This window comes from Eublepharis macularius, chromosome 3 (assembly GCF_028583425.1).
Source record: "Eublepharis macularius isolate TG4126 chromosome 3, MPM_Emac_v1.0, whole genome shotgun sequence".
Lineage (NCBI taxonomy): Eukaryota > Metazoa > Chordata > Lepidosauria > Squamata > Eublepharidae > Eublepharis > Eublepharis macularius.
This window is the reverse complement of record NC_072792.1, coordinates 56,952,792-56,972,630: the sequence shown is the minus strand read 5'-3', so window position 1 is coordinate 56,972,630 and position 19,839 is coordinate 56,952,792. Positions and strand designations below refer to the sequence as shown.

The following is a 19,839-nucleotide window of genomic DNA, read 5'->3' as shown; positions in this document are numbered from 1 at the left end:
TCTCCCTGCTCCCTCCAGCCCTCTGAGGCTCTGGCCTTTTGCCCCTTCCCCCTGGAGTAGGCAGGTTCTGGACCTGGTTGCTGGCTGGGGCGGCAGGGCTGCTGCTTCCTGGTTGCCTCCCACTGTTCCCTCCTGACAAGTCTGTGGGCTGGGGCTCAGACCCCGGACAGCATAAATTCAGCTAAAGACCAGTATAAGACACAGAAGAGTTTCCTACTAAATTATAATGAGCACTTTGTGAACCCTTAACTGCATTAATTCTATTTTCTATCAGAATCTGTTCAAAAGTCAATTTAATACTAGGCCTGTTCTCTTCATACATTTCCTACATGGGGGATTCTGTGTGCATTTTTACTCAAAAATTTTTAAAATTGTAGTATTGCTCTAGCTGACTTATATCAATCATCCCTTCTTTACTCCAAGGAGCTCAGGGTTTACATGGTTTTTACCACCTTCCTTGGACATGTACAACAACCTTGAGAGGTAGGTTAGGCAGAAAGTGAATGACTGTCCCAAAGAAGGTCATCAAGGGAACTTCATTTCTGAGTAGGGATTTGAACCTGGGTCTTCCCATTCCCAATCACTATACCACATTGGTTCTGTAGGCTGAAGAGGGGCAGCTGCAAAAACTGTGTCCTATATAGAGAGTCCTCTTTTCCTCTGCCTTTCAAGTTTTGTAATGGAAATGCACAATAACGTATGTTTTGTTTAGACTTGCCTATCCATAGCCAGCAATGTAGTGTAGGTGCTGAAATGCACATTTCACATCCAGAGTTTCCACAGCATGTTACAGGAGTGAGAAGGGTTCAACATAGTTGCCATTTTCAGTGAGAGTTTTGTATTTTTCATCACATTTTGTTCTACTGTGAGTTGATTCTCTAACCAACAATCAAATTAATACTGATAATTTCTTTCATCTACTTTCAGCCCAATGGGTCTTCTAATTATTTAACCCTTTTTTTTAATAAAAGGTAAAAAATAGCCCAAGTATGTTTAGATAAAATACGGAAGCTTATTTGCAGCACATTCAAAGGTTCAAAGTAATTAAAGACAAGAAAAGACTGTTTTTAATTTGTTGTGAAATTATATTCTGTTCTGCCATACTGAAATAACAAGTAGCAAATTTGGTGCTGATAGAACATCAAGTAATACCTGTTCCATGGTTTTGAATTAGGGTTCTTCTCACTTGTTGATATGTGGAGTTCCTTCATGTTGTCATCATATCACCGTAGTAAATCAGCAGTCCCTTTCATGTTCTGAGTCCAGGGCTACAAACGCACTAAGATAAAAGTGATTTCCACTCATCAAAAGGTAATAAAGTGTTAACAGGCACATGATTTAGCTGTGAACACTCAGAGCTGAAAGTGCTTCCAGGCTCCAGTTCTAATGCAGTTTGTGGGTCCTGTGCTGCCTCTCCTATGAGGTATATTCTGAGTTAACTTGAACATCTCACTTGAAAACAGCAGTAATTGACACACTTTCAGCATGCTGAGAATATGGCCTTTTGAATACCTCAAAGATGAGGATTCACAACAAATGCATTTGTCGCAGCCTAGACCACTAGTCTAGACATTAAATCATCTGCTTTCTAAACTTTCTATTGCAACTTCTGAAACGCACAGCAGTAACATGGGAACAGCCAGGCCAAGAAGAGACCATCTTCCATAATTTAATTAAAAGCCCAGCCAGGATCTTTGGTGAGCATGTAGCAGGCATGCTATGAAGTAACTCTGTATAATAAAAGAACAACAACCCTGGCCCTCATGACTGCAAATTTGTGCTTGCACAAACCAAGGAGATCCAGTACAACCCTGCTTAGAAATGTAAACGTCTCTTACAAATCTGGATTTAGCAGCAGCCTTTCTGAGTTACAGCAGTCTTTCTTTTTCAATATTCACTCAAAGGACAGATTACAGTTTGCCCCCTTTTCCAAATTAATATAATAGCATTATTTCAGAAATGCAGATGCAGTCTGACAGAAATCACAATGTTCCAATTCCTAGCACCAAATGATCTCAAGATTATTCTGGATCGCAAATAAATTTGATTATTGTGTTTTGGCAGTATGGTTTCTTTTCAACTACTACTGAAAATTAATGGGTTTTGCTTGCTGTGTCATGTACATGTCCTGTTAAAATAAATATAGCTTTTCAGTTGATCAGTGGTTTCCAACAGATGGTCATATGCAGAAAGCCGAGAGCACTGTTTTCACCTACTAGTGGGAGTGTACTTGACTTTCATGGGAAGACACTGGAAGGTGCCCACAGGTGGTGTTTCCAGAGCGGGCATAGATATATAGTATGAATCTTAAAGAACTCTACCATATTGAAGGTCATGTTAATACCCATCCGCTACAGCTTCATGGGAGGTGAGTGCATCTTAATTCAGAACTATGCTTCTACTAAGAATACATAGAGTTGGATCCTTCCAGCTTTCCCGCATGATATTGCCCAGTTCATTGAAGCCCTCCATTCATAGAACTTGTGTCCACATGGATCTCGTGATCCCAGGCATAGACTTTTTGATCTCCCTCTTGTAAGAGGAGGAGGACTAATACTGTCCCTTGCTTAGGTTTAACAGGGGAACAAACCAAAGAGTTAGAAAGATAGAAAGGACATGGATCTGTTCACCTTTTGCTCTCACTACACTGGCACCATTGTCAATTTTTAAGTTTCCAAAAGAGAGAAAGATGAATGCAGAAATCAAGACCGGACAAATACAATAAAAAACATAAAAGCAAGTCCTTTGTTAGTGGAAAAAGGCATATTGGAATAGGTGGGAAACTACTGCCTCACATCAACAATTGAATATGTATCTTCTCTAATGGACTCATGAATCTCTCAGGCATTGTGTCTGAAGTTCTCCCTACATGAGATTAATAGGACATTTAAACAGTGATTGTGAAACAGAGTACGAGTCCATCAACAAACCACACACTTCTATATTCCTCTTCCCGTATCCATGTGCTGACAAATCTGTCCATGTGCTGATAAATCTTATTGGAACCAGCAGTAGCAAGAACTGAAAACACACTGGCAGCTTCAAGTTGGAAGATAAAGTACTTCACAAGCAGAAAGACACAATTATTCATATTGCACCATGTCTGTTTCTTAACTTGAAGTAATCTTTATAATAATGTCCACTCCATTAAAGGTATTCAATGTTCATTCTGACATGCTGAACCAAGTTGCTGTTCACTGCCATTTCCAGTGTATACGCAATGCATACTTCCTTGTCCGTATCTTGTTACAAATCAGCTGCTGGTTTATTAGCCTGTACCAGTGAGAAAAAAATAAAACCCTGGATTAGATCATGATTTCAAAGCTTCCATGCACATTCATTTTCTTTGGAATCAAGGTGTGCTAATACAACAAGGTGACAGGCCACATAAGAGCATGCTATCATATTCTCTAGAGATGAAGCCACATTCCATAGCAACAGGCAAATTAATTTTACATTAACTGAAACACTTAGAAACTAAACATCACCAGTGCTAGAGTAAAACGTATAAGGAAACCATAGCTGCGATTCTACATTTTTAATGAGCCTAGCTGAGTCATTACTTTCATAGTGGTAGAGAATGCCATCAAGTCATAGCTGACTTATGACAACCCCTGCTGGGGTTTTCAAGGCAAGAGACTAACTTAGGTCGTATGCCATTGCCTGCCTCTGCATAGCAAACCTGGTTTTCATTGGACGTCTCATATCCAATTACTAACCAAGGCTGATCCTGCTTAGCTTCCAAGATCTGACAAGATCGTACTTGCCTGAGCTATCCAGATTAGTGCCACTTTTGTGGTATTTTTTATTTTATTTATTTTGTTTATAATCTGCCTTTCTATCTAATACTCAAGGTGGATTACATGTCTGCATGTTACTCTCCACTGGTTGACTTTCATACTTTATCATTAACAGAGTTGCCACCAAGCTGCAGCCAGCAACTCCTAGGAGTCTATAGGGAATGGGGACTGGAACGCTGGCATGACTTCTGGTGAAAACTGGAATTGATGACATGGGATGCTCTAGGATTTGCAAAACTTTTTCTAAATCCTAGAGCATTCCATAACATCACTTTCAATGAAGCCAGAAGTGATATCAGCATGTAGCTGGTGCAGGCCCATATTTCTTCCCTCCAGCATCTCATGTTCCAGTGGGCAACAAACCAAGTAGCCAGGAGGCAATCTGGGTAACAGTTTAAATTCCACATCACATGGCTCACTTAAATCACGATTTTTTTTCTATGTCAGTGCTTATGGGGATTCAAGTAACCCATGGGATAACACTGAGCCAGTTTGGTGTAGTGGTTAAGAGTGATGGGACTCTAATTTGGAGAGCCAGGTTTGATTCCCCACTCCTCCACTTGAAGCCAGCTGGGTGACCTTGGGCTAGTCACAGTTCTCTGGAGCTCTCTCAGCCCCACCCACCTCACAGGGTGTTTTGTGGGGATAATAATGACATACTTGGTAAACCACTCTGAGTGGGCATTAAGTTGTCCTGAAGAGTGGTATATAAATCAAATGTTATTATTATTATTATTATTAATGTCCCTTCCCCCCAATTTTGTTTACCAGTGCCAAAAGCTTGGCAAAATGAACAGCTGTAGGAAAGGTCCAGAGTTGAGGTACCATGACAGAAAAGGCCTAGTCTCTAATGACTATCCTTTTTAATTCAGCAGGTAGAAACATAGTAAGCAAGACCTCAATTGGGCTGTCTCAATTATGGTTAAATAAAATCACTTTTAACAAGCAAAATTGAGTAGGCCCTGTGTTTGCATGCCCACTCTGCCAGTGAAGCTTGCAAGGTAACCTAAAGTAGGCTAGGCACATGGTTTCAGCCAAACCTTCCTCACAGGGTTGTTGTGAAGATGCAATGGAGGAAAAGAGAATGATGGAAATTGCTTTGGGACCCCATTGGAGAGAAAAGTAAATAAACTTCCCATTAGTGATTTGCTTCAACAACTATTACTTTCTCCAGGGGTCATTTTGTAGAAAAAGAGCTGCAGGAACTCATTAGCATAATTAATTAGCATAACTAATTAGCATATGCTATGCCCCTTGCCATCACCAGAAGTATGTCATTGGCATGACTGATTTGCATATGCCACACCCCCTGACCTCACCTATCCTGGCTGTTTTGGACCCAATCCTGGCCATTCAGGGCTGAAATTGGGCCCAAAATGGCAAAAGGGGGCTGAAAATGGCTGAAAAGGGGCCCAAAATGGTCAAAATTCGGCCACTGCTGAGCGGGAGAGTGATCCACCACCCATAAGAGGCCCGATCCTGGCTGTTTTGGGCCCAATCCTGGCCATTTTGGGCCCAATCCAGGCCAAAACAGGCCCAAATGGCCAAAAATCAGGTAGGCGGGGCCACCTGACATGTGACCTCTTTGGAGAACTACTGGAACTGTGTTCCTGTCCGTTCCCCCTCAAAATGAGCCCTGACTTACTCTGATAACTACTTAAAACAATGTTTCTTAACTTATACTATCATTGAATGCTTCCCAGACACAAGTTTAAAAAACCAGAATATAAAACCAGCACTACAGAGAGGACAGCTTTATTTACACAAATATATTTATAACATATGCATATAATACACAGATGTCAGGCATATAATCAATGAGACCCTTGTGTAAGATAGCCACCAGCTAGTTCCTAAATGATGAAACTCAGACCTTTGAGATTCTGTCTTCAGGATGAGGAGAGTATAAAACTATTCTGTTCAACTGGCAGTGAAAAGCCCCTGCAAGTGTTGAGAAGAAACTACCAAAAATCCCAAAGGTCCCCTATTCCCCCATTTCCCATTTGCAGACCGCCTCCTTGGTGGGTGCATGGTGTCTGTTAAAAACCCTGGTGTCTGTTAAAATAAAATCCTTATCAATGTTGTTATACAGGTACAAACTAATTGGGAAAAACTAGGGGGGAAATATGCATCTTTCATCAAGAAGAATTTCCGAGCAGTTTGTTCCATTTTTGTCTTTGCATCTACTGAGTTACTTAAACACCTCCTGTGTTAAATAGTTAACACCTTTAAGCAAGCATATCACTGCCTTATGCTTTCCACTTTTTTCATCCATAGAAACTGGGTTAAACAGAGTGTGAATATACTTATCTTGTTATCTGAGAAACAGGCATCAAGGCAGGTACATTTTTAATTTAACTAACAGTTTTCTGGGACTTGAGCTCCATGAAATACTATACTGTGAAAATAAGAATTAAGTGATTGGTATCTTAACCTCAAAGATTTAAGCATCTGACTTACAGTGAAATCCAAAGCAGAGTTACTTCAGTCTAAGCCCACTGAAATCAATGGGCTTAGACTGCAGAACCTCTACTTAGGATTTCAGAGTCAGTTTTATCAAAGATATTGGATCATTCTAAAAGAATAATGCTTAAGATAGGGCATTCAGTAAAATTATTTCAAAATGGGAACTCAGCAAACGTGGCTGATCTTGGTATAGGGCTACCTAGGCACAAAGGACTCCTTTGAACGATATTCTAGTAAACACATTTCATTTTTTCTTTTACAGGCAGCTACTATATCACGTCTAAAAATACTTTTAACATTCACTTTGCAGCAGTTACTTTGAATACTGCATTTTACATTAATGTTGCATACTCTGTGTAGTCTGAGTCTACAGTAATAAGTGGATTGTTATATTTTCCAGGTTGTTAGGGGGGTCTTCTCTACTCAGATCTCCAAGAGGATAACGTAGAGGACTTGGATGCTCACTGTGACTTCTTTGCAAGATATTTCACAGCTGTAGTCAAATCCCATTTGTTTGAATGTCAGTTGTTGTAACGATGAAGTAGGCAAGTTGCTTGTAAAAGTCCAGCCGAGTACCTCACAGGCCGATCCTTGCTCTTGCTGCTCATTACATCTTACTGGAGGAGAGTTACCCATTTGTTCAGATGTTGGGTTCAGGTGTGTCTTAATGCCTCTTTGACAAAGGGGCTTCTGCCAATGACCCTGCACCTTTTCTGCAGAAGCCCTCCCTAAAATCCTAACAATTTTAACCAGTATTGGTCATTCACAAAGTCCCTTGTTTTAAGCACTGTGCTTCAACAAATAGTAGCGACTTAATTTCAGGCATTCTTAGATGTGAAGAATTATCTAGAACCATTTCAATTTGGCTTCTGATTCAGACTCCCTGATTGACAAGTTATGCCAGCAGACAGAAGAGAAGAGAAAATCTGTCGATATTTCTGAATCTCTTGGCTATTTTCAGTACCATCAACTCTGGCATCTTTCTGGGTCTCAGAGGGATGCTGGAGGCACCACACTTCCTATCTGGCATATCAATACTAGAATATGGTAGTGGGAATCAGCTACAGGATGGGTCCACCAAAGCTTCATGTTGTCTCTCATTCTGTTCAGTATATGCTCTCCCAACAACCCGCTGGGAGACGTTATTTGGAGTCACCAGTATGCAAATTACATTAAATTCTAGTTCTCCTTTTCAGTCAAGTTAGATGAGGTAATGGATATCCTGAAAAAAAGCCTGGAGCAGTAATGGGATGGATGAGGGCCAATAAATTGAACCTCAATCCAGGTAACACTCACATACTGCTAACTAATAATGTAGCAACCTGGGATTATCCTAGATGAAGCTGTGCTCCCCCTGAAAAATCAATTCAGGAATGCTATGCCATGTAGAGTATTTAATCAAACTGTTTGATTCCTTCCTAGAACAGCAGGGTTGGAATCCAATTATTCATACTCTGATCACATAAATCACAGCAATGCATTCTACACAGGCCACCTTAGAAGACAATTCATGATCATCAATTGGTTCAGAATGCAGTTATAAGACTGCTAATTGGGGTTGGATTTGGAACAGTACAAAAATTACACTGTTCCCTTTCAATTTGGACTGCAAAGGTATCTAAAATTTGGCATGTTCCCATATAAAACTGCCTGACTGCTAACATTCTTGACTTAGGCTCTGCAAATCCCCCAATTATCTGAGGTAAAATGAGTAGACACCAGAAACAGGCTTTCAGTAACACCCGCTCTGGGGAACTCCCTCTCTTTATCTTTTCATTTGGTCTGGAGATTTACATACCAAGTCAAGACTACTTTGTTTTCCCAGGCCTCCTTTGATGAAATTAAATCATTTTATTTGCTTTCCCATTCCTCCTCATTGTCTGATGCTTTGGTATTGTTTGTATTGTCTTTACTGACAGTAGGGTATCTTATTTTAATGTTTCATTGAGCACGACTGTATCTTGTTTTTATTCCAAGCCTCTCTGAGAACTTTTTGTTGAAGGTGGCATAGAGATATTTGAAATACATTAATTTCTAACAGTAGTTGGAACAGTAGGAAGAAAAAGTGTGAAAGAACAGGTATCATGTTATTGCTGATCTGGGCTTTTAAAAACATTATTGATATGTGTGCGTTTAAAAGGCTGCAATCTCATGCCTGTTTTCTTGAGACTAAGCTTTGCTGAATACAGTGAGACCTGCTTCTGAGTAAACATGCAATAAGACTGAGCTGCACACATGTCTGTGTTTCTCATCTAGTATACAAAAGACACACAATTAATATTCTGTATGGTTACTCACAGGGACAACTATGCTGAAAAGTGCTTTATTTAAGCAGGCCATAAGGCTAAAAAAAAAAAAAATCAACGGTACAAAATGACAGAGATAAAATTTTATCATTTGATACACAAATGTTCAGCAATATGTACCAGTATAATTTATATACATGAAGTTTTTAAAAGTCTGTTTTTGGTATTCCCTCAAGGTCCAGCCATTATCTGAGCTGAAGTGATGTCATAAAAGCATTCAAACATCCGAGCTGTAGTAGTGGGGCAAAAAAAGCTGTCAACACTAAACAGTCAACTGCTAAGAAAAGGCTGGGGGGGGAGGGAGGGAGGCCTGATGTAGAAAACTTGTACATAAGATCTGTATTCAGGAGGGGACATACATTACAAAAAGGTTGGAAAGCAAGACCAAGTAGTTATAGGAAGGAATCACTAAATAATCCTCACACATGCCCTAGAGACAAAATGAACTCTTGATGGGAAAGGTATGAGGAAGGATATACTTTACAGATCAGTTAAAAATAATCAACCTCTAGCTTCAGGCCTCTGATTAATAAGAAAATTCCAATGCAGAAGATAGTCTAGTAAAACTATTTCTTTTGATTCCTTTGAAGTGCAGAGAAGTAACAGGATTCATTTAATTTCAGCTCAATGACAAGTGAGACACTGACAGCCTTGCCAGGTAAGAATATAGGTCACCATCACAGCTTAACACTTCAAGACTGACAGGCAGCCTTCCTTGGTTCTAAATACCTTGACAGATTTTCCTCAGAGTATGAGGTTAATCATTCTGACCAGTTATGAAGCCAAGGTCACATCTCAGCATTTCTTTCAAACACAAAACCAGTCAAGGAATGGTCCAAAATGCACAACTGAGGAAGATAAATGTTATTCTACAGAAATCAGGATCTTTCTGATGGAAAAAGGGCAGACTTGCACATCTATTTTCCTTTCTTCTACACTAGATACCCCCTCCCCAATCACCACATTTGTTATGACTTGCCAAAATCTTGACAGCTAAAGCCACAGACAACTCTCTACCCAGTTGCACAAGGACTTCAATACAGGGAGATTAAGGGGGAAATTAATCACTTTGCAGTAGAAGAAACATGGGTGAGTTAACCCACCCCAAGCACTCCCAGTAACTATGGCAATTTAATTCCATTAAGCTTCATTTCCACTGTGCCCATTGTACAAGAAATCACATACTTCTACATGATAAAGATCTGTCCATGAAAAAAGAAAAAATACCATCTTCTCTGTTTTGTAAGTTAAAGCTCAACACTAAATACTCAATCTTATCAGAGTTTTTACTCGGTATCTTCAATGCTCCCTCTGTTATACAAAAGGATACATTATTTCCTCTCTCACACATCAACCATCACAAGACAGGTACCTTTAAATAGCTTTATCTCTTTGCACTGAATATTCCTCATCCAACCTGAATATATGTGTAGAATTAAAAAGGCAAGACCCTTTGAGAGAAACTGTAATCCTTGGAGAAGACAACATGCACAACCCCCTCCCCCCATGCACTGGCTCGTGACACAGGGCATGGACAGGCGCTCCTTAGAGTTCAAAAGGAGAAGGGAAAGCCTACCCTTTTCCCCGCAAGTTCAACTGCCAGCTCCTTGTCCAGCAGTCATACTCCACTTCTTATGCCCATGTACTGCAAAACTTGTAGGGAGAAGGAGGCCCTCCCCCATCCCATCTTCTCATCAGTTCCAAGTATGGAAGAAAAATGATTCATTTCATCCTTCATCACTGTTATTATACATATTTATTCCTGTCAGCTTTTAAATCTTTACTTCTCTTATTAGATCCCAGTCACTGTTATACCTAAGAGCTAGATTATCTCTTTTCCCGGGGATACAGATTCTTCCTCTCCTCTTCTCCATTCAGATCAGTTACACCTAGTTAAACCCTTTAAAGGGAAAGGATTTGCATGTGTGTCAAGGGGCGTAAGTTGACCCACATTAATACCTGAACAGAAAATAGCCTACTTTAACTAATCTCCCATCTTTCAATTTGCAAGGCTGGCAGTTATTTGTGGGGAAGGGAATAATCTTAGCTGTAAACACAAAGGGCATAATCCAGCCCAAATGAAGCATTTTACTAATGCATGCTGCTGCTACAATTCTGAAAAACAGGACTTCCAGCATCTGCATGCCTAAAGATGATTAATGCCTTATTATATTTTCTTTCTTGTGTTTCTATAAAGTTTTTTATTTATGATGATTCCTCCATGATATCTGAGGCAATGGAAACACACTGGTTCAAACCTCGAGCTAGCAGCTAAGTATGTCCTATTTTTGGCAGTGATCTGTGGTTTTAGCTCTGATACTGGTGTACTGAATCACAATTTGTGGTGCCAATCCCTTTGTCTCTCCAATTAGATGCTTGCTTTGTGGGTCACACCCCCAGGGTGGGATTTTATGATGTTTCTCTGAAGCTGTTCCCCAAACCCTCCACTTCTCACACTTCCCCTTTCAGGAGAAGCAGCTTCATCTTTGGGGTCATTAAGAGTTCCAACAAAAATGTATTCTTAGTATCTGACATCACCATAGGCCACTACTCAACAGTCTTTTGGCACCACATCATTGTTCTGGTTTTTTTTCAACAGGCACTGGCTCACCAAATGGAACATGTTGAAAGTAAACCAAGACATTCCTGATGGCATAATGCCCTTGTGTGAAAAGCTGAATGGACTCATTTGCTATCAGCAATGAATTCCTGAAGAAACTGAGCTTGTTTTTTGTTTCAACATAAAGGAAGTTATCCTGTACAGAACAGTATTTTGATAATTTTGCAAGCTGCTTCTTTCATAGCACACAAAAATAATCACTTGAATGCTTTACAGTTTATTGGGCTAGATCTAGACTAAATTCTCCATTAGCAGAACAAACTGTCCTGCCTCCCTCCTTCCACTGCAGCCCACTGGAATGCTGCTTCTGAGGATTGGAGACCCTGCATGGAGGGAGTCCATTGATTGTTTCAAGCACATCAATAGAGTCCTTTCAGCTACTTGATATAATCCTCACCTTGGTAATTGCTTCCTCAAAATCTCCTTATTATGCTTTATATAACTGCTATTTTCAAAACCAGCTTCTCATTTTTAATTCTGCTGGAGGGTTTTTTCAGTGGTCATCACGGTAATATCAAATTATTTCTGATACTAACTACAATTTTAAAATGTACTTGAGTTACAAAGACTACTCTGAAAGATATGAATTCAGAATATAATTAGATTATCAAATAAAAGTACAAAATGATTCACTGTGCCAGGAAACTCCCACGGCTTTGAAACTTTGTCCCATTCCATCTATGCCAACAGCATGTAAACGTTTTGTTTTACCGGCAGTTCAGACACATACATTTTTATCTCCCCACTGCTTTTCCACAGCAAAATGTGAGTGCCTGAAATGGCCTCATCTGAGAAGCTTAATTTATTCATGGCTGTTTTTAGAAAATGTGGCTCGGTGGTAGCAGGAAATTGTTAAAGGAAAGGGAGTTGGCTAGAATCTGTTTGCACGTGTGCAGGAAGATTGGGCCTTAGGAGTAGAATTCTATATCTGCTCGTAACTTCAGACCTCTACAAGTGACAACAGACACAGTTTTTAAACAGGTTGCAACAGTTCAGAAGAAATGGACTGAGTTATAGTCACCTCACTATTTTGCACACACGCACCCCTTGCAAAAGGAAGAACAGGGAAGTGTTTATTTTCCAACGAATATGTGCTTCTGGTATTGTGACTTTGAGAAGAAAAGGGCACCAATGTACAGCAATTAGACCTAGCGACCAATTAAAATAATCATACAATACAATACTAAATTTGGTTAGTCACTGGGGCATACTCCTTAGTGCGCAAGACTGAAGCTCACATGATGCATGTGTGTGTCATGGGCACCAACTTAAAAGACACATTCGCTCTTGAAGGAGAGAAAGGAGAAAGCCTTTTCTAAAATGGTGTCTATTACCTTCAATGTTCACAACTGCTTTTATTAGAAATGATTAACTTTTAAAAATTTGATGTCTGATTCTAACTGCCTAACATTATAGAACTAACTGCAAATGAATTCCACTGAAACGTGAGTATGGCACCTGATCCCAAAAGCAAGGGCCATTGAGTTCAGTGTAATTCATTTCCAAGAAATGGTAAATACAACTGCAGCCTTTTGAATTAACATGCTCATAACTGGATCTGCCACCATTCTCTATGGAGTAGCACAACATAGTGTAATAATCTAAAGCTAACTTCTATGGTTTTTGTAATAATTTATTAATGGCCTTTATTTCAGCAATTTTAGCACATAGGCTCATTCTTGATCCAGAGTAATCCCTGACTGGAGGTTCTCAGTATGATTTCTATATCAAAGCGGGATCTATACCAAGTGGGATTGTAACCCTAAATATTCCCAGTAACTTTTTAAGTGCTACTGTGTAAAAAAAAAAAAAAGCAACCAAATACCTGCTTATTCAAAATGTAAGTGTGTGCAAGAATGTTATGTAAAATGCTATATTTGTACATTTCTTGCACTGAAAAAATGCTTCTGACTAAGCTTGCCAATGTTAATTTGGCAGGAAACATATGGGTTGTTGGTATGCTTGCCACAGGCAAGAGGATGTCATGTCGCCACAGGATGCAAATATGTGCATTAGGTAGGAAGCTGAGGAAGAATTTTTGTCCTTGTACTGCGCTACTGAAATCTCCATATCCTCTTTCATGGAAACAGTCTGTACCACAGATTCTGATGCCTGAGAAAACTGCTTAAACTCAAACAGTATCTATTTCTCAAAGGTCTTTACAGGTTGCTTAGGATCTATGTAAGACAGTACTCCTTAGTGCACCCCCCCTTTTTTAACCTTTTTTTCCCTCACCCAGTGGCCGGCCAGTTACTCTGGACAGCCAATAACAGAGCATACAGGGCCAAGGCCTCCCGTCATCAGTATTTTAATTCACATTAAAAACAGAAATATTCAGAAACCAGTGGAGGAATATTTCAATCTCCCAGGATACACAGATTCTGATTTACAAGTTGCCATTCTGTAGCAAAGGAAAATCAAAGAGAGACTCCATCATGAAACTGATTAATTCATCAAAAAATGCTACATTCTCACAAGGATATGGAATTCCCTCAGCCATTATGCCAGTTAATGAGCTTAGCCAAATTAGGGAAATTACATTTATCAGCAGTTACTGATCTTGTGAATGAGCTCATTTTGTATTCATTATATTAGAATTTTACCTAATTACAGCTCACCTTGTAGTTCCTGAAGCTCATGGACTTTTGACTCTGCTGTTCACAACTTTTTCCACAAACTCGTGTGTGTGTGTGTGCGCGCGCGCGTGCACACACATATGCGTGACTTATAAGGCTCCATTACATACATGGGCTCTAGTCCATGAAAGCTTACTCTAGAATAAACATGTTCGTCCATAAGGAGCTTACAAGAACCCTGTGGTTTTGCTGCAACAGACTAAAACAGCTACTGCTCTGGAATTAATATCGATCGGGTCCTCTATCCAACACACCCTCTTTCTTTTTCATGTAATAAATTCCTGACTTAGAAAAGCAACTCTGGTTGCAATTCCATATACTCTGAAGACTCATTAAATACAGTGGGATTTGCTTCAGAGTAAATCTCCTACAAAACATGTCATAGGCGAAGAAGCCACGCCTGCCTTACAAAAAAAAACCCCTTACCAGCATAAATTAGTTTCCACATACAGCCCTTAAGCAAGAGTTTCACTAGTGATTTCACTAACATCAGGACTTGTTTTTCTGGGGTTTATAAGCCAATGCTTTACGCCTTATCTCATCATGAAAGTCTCACCACTCCAGTAGGATTGTTTTAAACACTTTCAGCAACACAAATTAGTTTGCAGAGTCAAGGCTCTAGCATTTGCTGTATTTTTCTATCAACTTTGAAGTGTAGACTGAGTTTTTCCTGCCTGCTGATGCAGAAAATGTATATACCACCTCTTCAGGTACTTGCTTGAGGTGGCTCAAAAAGTTAAAAAACAAACAAACCCAAAACAAGTATATTAAATTCATAAAGCTACAGAAAAATTATTAATAATAAATCAAACCATAAAACATTCAACAACCTAAAATGATAGTCAGAAAATAATCCTCAGGCTAGAGGCAGACCATAAAAACAGCTTAAAAAGATGAAACTCATCAGTTAAAATTCAGATAAAAAGAAATGTTTTGACCTAGGACCTAAGAAGAAATGTTTTCACCTAATGCCTAAAGGAAAATAAGGGTGTGTGCTAGGCAAACCTCAAGGGAAAGAGAATTCAAAAGGTGTTATTCCATCACTGAACAAGCCCTGTGTCTAGTTGCCGCCCCCATCTTCTCTCTCTGCAAGTAGACAGCAAGGCTTGTGAGGGAAATCTCCTTAACTGGTAGGCTAGACATTATAGGAAGATGCAGCCCTTCAAGTACCCCAGCCCTAAGCCACTGAGAGCATTAAAGAACCTACACAATGAATTGTGTCTGGAGACAAACAGCCAGTGTAGATCCTTTAGCACAGCAGTGATGTGATCTCTGTATCCAGTCCCCAGCAATAACCTGGCTGCTGCTTTGTAGACCAACTGAAGTTTCAGGACAGTATTCAAAGACAACCACATGTTACGCACAGCACATTAATCTAATCTAATCTGGATGCAACCAGAGGACAGATCTCTGTGGACAGGTTTTCATAGATGGCCTGTAATTTGCCCCTCAGCTGATGCTGATAAAATGCACTATGTGCCATGGAGGAGATCTGAGCCTCCAACTGTAAGCCAGACTTCAGTAGCATCTCCAAGCTGCGCACCTGCTCCTTCAGAGGAAGTGTGGCTCCTTCCCTCCATGACAGGCTGACTCAGGTCCTCAAGTGACCGACAGCACATCAGTCTTGTCTGGTCTGAGCTTTGAATTTCACTCAAGTTTATTGGTTCTCAGACAGTTAATCCTGCAAAGACAATCCTACAATCCTGTGTTCCATCAGAAAGCTAGCATGATGTCATGGTTAGAGTGTCCAAATAGGATCACCGCCCAGAGCCCCTGGGGATGGGCGGTATATAAATTGAATAAATAAATAAATCTTAGAGACTCAAGTTCAAATCCCTACTCTGCCATGGAAGTTCACTAGGTGACCTTGTCTCTCAGTCTAACCCACCTTACAGGGTGGTTGTTGCAAGGCTAAAACAGAGAGAGAGAATGCTGTTGCAAGCTGCTTTGGTCCCCACTGGGGAGAAGAGCAGGGTATAAATTCTATCAGAACCTGTGGAACTTACTTCCCACTAGTTTAGGGCAGTTTCAGGTTGCATGAGTGTTTCCTGTTTTGAAGCTAGGTTCCTTTTCTGTCAAGATCAGGTCCAAGACCAACTAGATTTTCAGGGTATGAACTTTCGAGAGTTAAAGCTCCCTTCATCAGATATCATGTCAAATCACACAAATGCTTTTTACCTCCTCTCTGACTAGTGGGTTGAGAGAAATACACCATTTTCTTTCCACTGCTGAGTTTTACAGACTGTGATCCCCTAGCATTGGGCTTGGGGAAAAGTCTCATTTTACTCACAGAGACTTAATTCTCCAAGAACAAGCATAGGATGAGGTTGCATATCTGTGGATTTAGCTCTGTCATATGCAAAATGATAGTGATAAATATGTATGCACACATTCAGTGTTTGCTGCTGAATGCCACAGATTATGCAGCACTAAACTATCAGTTTATTACCATGTGCACTAACAAGCGGAGCCAACCATGGATCTGCAAAAAAATATACTTGCAGGATACATAAGTATGCAGATACTTATTTGCTGCATTCACACTTCTTACTCAAAACATCTTCAGCATCCACCAAATATAACAGTATGTGAAACAGCAAGCTATAAGCAACCTATCTACCCCAGTAAAGGACAGCTGAGGGAAACCACTACCTAGTTGAGCACCAAAATGTAGCTGAGTAGATGGTGTGACTTGTTTTACAGACACAGCACAACCCTGAGAACACTTTCCTGAGAGTAAGGCCTACTGAATAAGATGGGACTTGCTCCCAAGTCGATCTTCTTAGAATTGCTCCCACCATGCAGCCAGAAACATGCTTATTCAGAAACAGGTTCAATTATCTTAACTTCGGGTGCAAATATAGCTGCTGTTGCTGCAGAGGGAACAACTCAGCCAACCAGTTTGCCCAAAGTAGGAAGACTCAACAGACAGATGGGTTGGTCTGCATTACCTTAATTCAGGTAAGGCTTAGTATGCCACCACTGATATCAGACTTTAAATCGGCAAGCTATGTGTACTTACTTAGGCGTAAGAACAATGAATTCAGTGGGGCTTACTTAAGAGTATGTGTGCATAGGACCAGGCTGCACATTGTTATTACTGAGGCCAGATACGGCAGAAAATATTCTTCCAGCAGTGGCTGGATTGAGTCTATCCATCCTAACAGCTCCTTTTTAGCTGAAAGGAATAACCTGCTGGATTTCTGCCTGTTAAAATGGGGGAGGGGAGAAAGCCATCAGAGGCGGCTGAGATAATCGCCTATTCAGGTGGGAGGAGAGTGGGACGCTACCTGGCTGATGAGGAGCGCTTGGGCGCCCCCTGGCGTCCTCTTGCCGCTGCTCGCCGTCCGCGCCGTTAAGCGGGTAGGAGAGGAGATTCATGGCCTCGCCGCAGGCGTCCTCCACCTGGCGGACCTGCTCGCGGCTCAGCCGCTCCCGCCAAGCGTGGATGGCTTCTCGCGCGTCGCGGGCGGAGATGAGGAACGGCCGCTCGGAGGAGTAAGCGGCGCCGCGGGTCATGTTGAGCACGAAGCTCTCCAGAGCGGGCAGCGCTGGGAGGTCGGTGAAGCGCAATAGGCGGCGCAGCTGGGCGCGCGGCTCCAGCACCAGGTCCTCGTAACGCAGCTGCGTGTAGCGGGCGCGCAGCCAGGCCGGGGCGCGGCGGGAGAAGAGCAAGTCGCGCAGCCAGGCCTGGCAAATCACCTCGAGGGCGCCGCCCAGAAAGAATTCGGCTCGGTGCTGCTGGTGCGCCCGGATGCCGCCGCCCCCGGGCAGAGCGGCAGCGGCGGCGGCAGGGGGCGGCAGGAGCTGCCGTCGGGGGAGTCCCCGGGGCTCGGCGCGGTGCCTGCTCCGCAGCACCTGGATGCTCTCCCGGAGCAGCGCCTGCTTGGCCTTGAGGCGGGAATTGTGGACGGCGCGGGGGTCGCGGAAGAGCTGGATGACCCGCAAATCTAGCTCCGGGTCCCGCAGCAGAGGCAGCAGCGCGCCCAGCTCCAGCAGCCGCACGTCCTTGATCACCACCACCGGGTACTTGCGGCACTCGGCCTCCAGATCCCGCAGCGCCCGCGGTGGGCAGCTCCGCTCGCAGGCAGCGCCGTCGATGAGACCCACCTCGGCCCGAGCGCGGGACGCGTCGGGGCACAGCGGTGCCGAGCAGATCACCTTGTTGGTCCGCCAGCCGAAGATGCTGGCCGTGCTCAGGTTGCTCGCCTTGCCCCCAGCAGGGGCGGGGAAGGGCGCCAGGGGGTCGCGGGGGGCCGGCGGAGCGACGTACAGGCGGAGCACGGAGAAGTCGCAGCGGAAGAGCGAGCGGATCATGTCCCGCAGGGCACCCTGCAGGCTGAGCGCGTCGCCCGGGTAGAGCGCCTGCCACAGGTGCCACATGGGTTCGTAGAGGTAGAAGACGTCCGGGTGCTGGTTGAAGAGCTCGCCCAGGAAGGACGAGCCCGTGCGCCAAGTGGCGTGCAAGTAGACATGCCGCTTCCCGCCAGCCCTGCTTCCCGGGGCGGCGGCGGCCTCGCTGCCCGTGCCGTTTCCCCGGGCGCCAGCCGCCCCCTGGGAGGCATCTCCTGGCGGCTGCTCGTCCCAGCTCCACTCGCCGAGCGCCTCCTCGAGGCTGGGGCAGCGGCGGGGCAGCAGCAGCAGCTCCTCCTCGCCCGCGCGCCCCCTCCTGGCTCCGTAGTCCAGCATGTAGGAGACCAGCAGCAGGAGCAGCAGCGTGTACAGCCCCAAGCCCAGGGCCAAGCGCCGGTGCTGCCAGCGCCACCTCCACCGCCTCCGGCTCGTCATGGCTCGCGCCTCGGGGAAGTGCGGGCTCCTCCCGCCGTGCCTCGCAGCCTGGCTGCCAAGGCGGGACTCCGGCGGGGAGGCTCTGCTCTGCTTTTGAAAACACACAAACTTGAGGGGAAGGCGGAGGGAAGCGAAAGAGGAGATGGTGGCGGAGGCCGCTGCTCCCGCCGCCTTCCCCGGCCTAGAAACACGCCCACATGCCGGGGAGAGAGGCTGAAAAGCGATAGCCCGCCTTTCCTTTAGGCGAAGCCGAGGCTGCTTGCGTTGAGAGCCGGGAGGGTGGCAACTGTAGTTGGATGCAGCAAAATAAAACAGTCCAGTGGCATCTTAAAGACTCACACATTTTTTAGTACATAAGGTGCCAGTGGACTTCAGTTTTATTTATTCTTTCTTTAAAGTGGCTGAATTATAACAGGAGAGAATTCTAGGACTGTCATCCTGTGGGACCCATTAAAGGTAGTGAAGCTTTCTTCTGAGAAAAAGGGGATATGGTGTGTGAGTACATATAGGTTCTTCCCTGCTTTCCCTGTCACTACAAGAGCTAACTTTACATCCATTACGTCCCCTGCAGGGTGTTGCGCTCTGCAGACAAGCAACTCCTGGTCCCCGGCCCAAAGGACATCCCTCTGGCCTCAACCAGGGCCAGGGCTTTTTCTGCCTTGGCCCCAGTCTGGTGGAACGCTCTCCCGCTGGAGATCCAGGCCCTGCAGGACCTGTTACAGTTTTGCAGGGCCTGTAAAACGGTGATGTTCCGCCGGGCCTTTGGCTGAGTGCCAGCGGGTGTCCTCCTTCCATCTAAGACCACACTTCTTCTGGGGCTGCCCTCGGCCATCTGCTATGCCCGTATACAGACTCCCAATATTTGTTTAAATAGCCTGCTCCTGGACTATTTTAATGACTTTAAAAAAATTATTATTGATTTTATGTTTTTGTGACTTAATGTGTTTTTTTAATGTTGTTAGCCGCCCTGAGCCCATCTGTGGGATGGGCGGGGTATAAATCAAATAAATAAATAAATAAATGAAAATTGTCTAGCTTGTTTTAAAAATATGATACAATGTTCTTGTGCATTACAATTTTAATAATTTTTAAAATGCCAGTGAAGAAAGTACTTCTTCACTCAACAATACATAATTTATTTTTGGAACCCCCTGTCTTGGGAATATGTCAGAATTGGATAGGACAGTAGAAAAGAGCAAGAGTCGAGTAGCACCTATAAGACT

General features: G+C 43.1%; 1 protein-coding gene across 1 annotated transcript; it reads right to left on the bottom strand.

Moving 5' to 3' along the window:
• Positions 1-1,079: 1,079 nt before the first annotated feature.
• Positions 1,080-18,886, bottom strand: CHST7 (carbohydrate sulfotransferase 7). Its single transcript, XM_054973127.1, has 2 exons — positions 17,119-18,886; positions 1,080-3,273 (listed from the first exon to the last, which is right to left on the bottom strand). Exons 1-2 carry the CDS (start codon positions 18,614-18,616, stop codon positions 3,269-3,271), a joined length of 1,503 nt encoding a protein of 500 aa, XP_054829102.1. The 5' UTR covers positions 18,617-18,886; the 3' UTR covers positions 1,080-3,268.
• Between the last annotated feature and the right edge of the window lie 953 nt (positions 18,887-19,839).

What these genes read in the sequence shown, in the direction of transcription:
- CHST7 (XM_054973127.1), bottom strand. Translation starts at nt 18,616, where the DNA reads ATGACGAGCCGGAGGCGGTGGAGGTGGCGCTGGCAGCACCGGCGCTTG.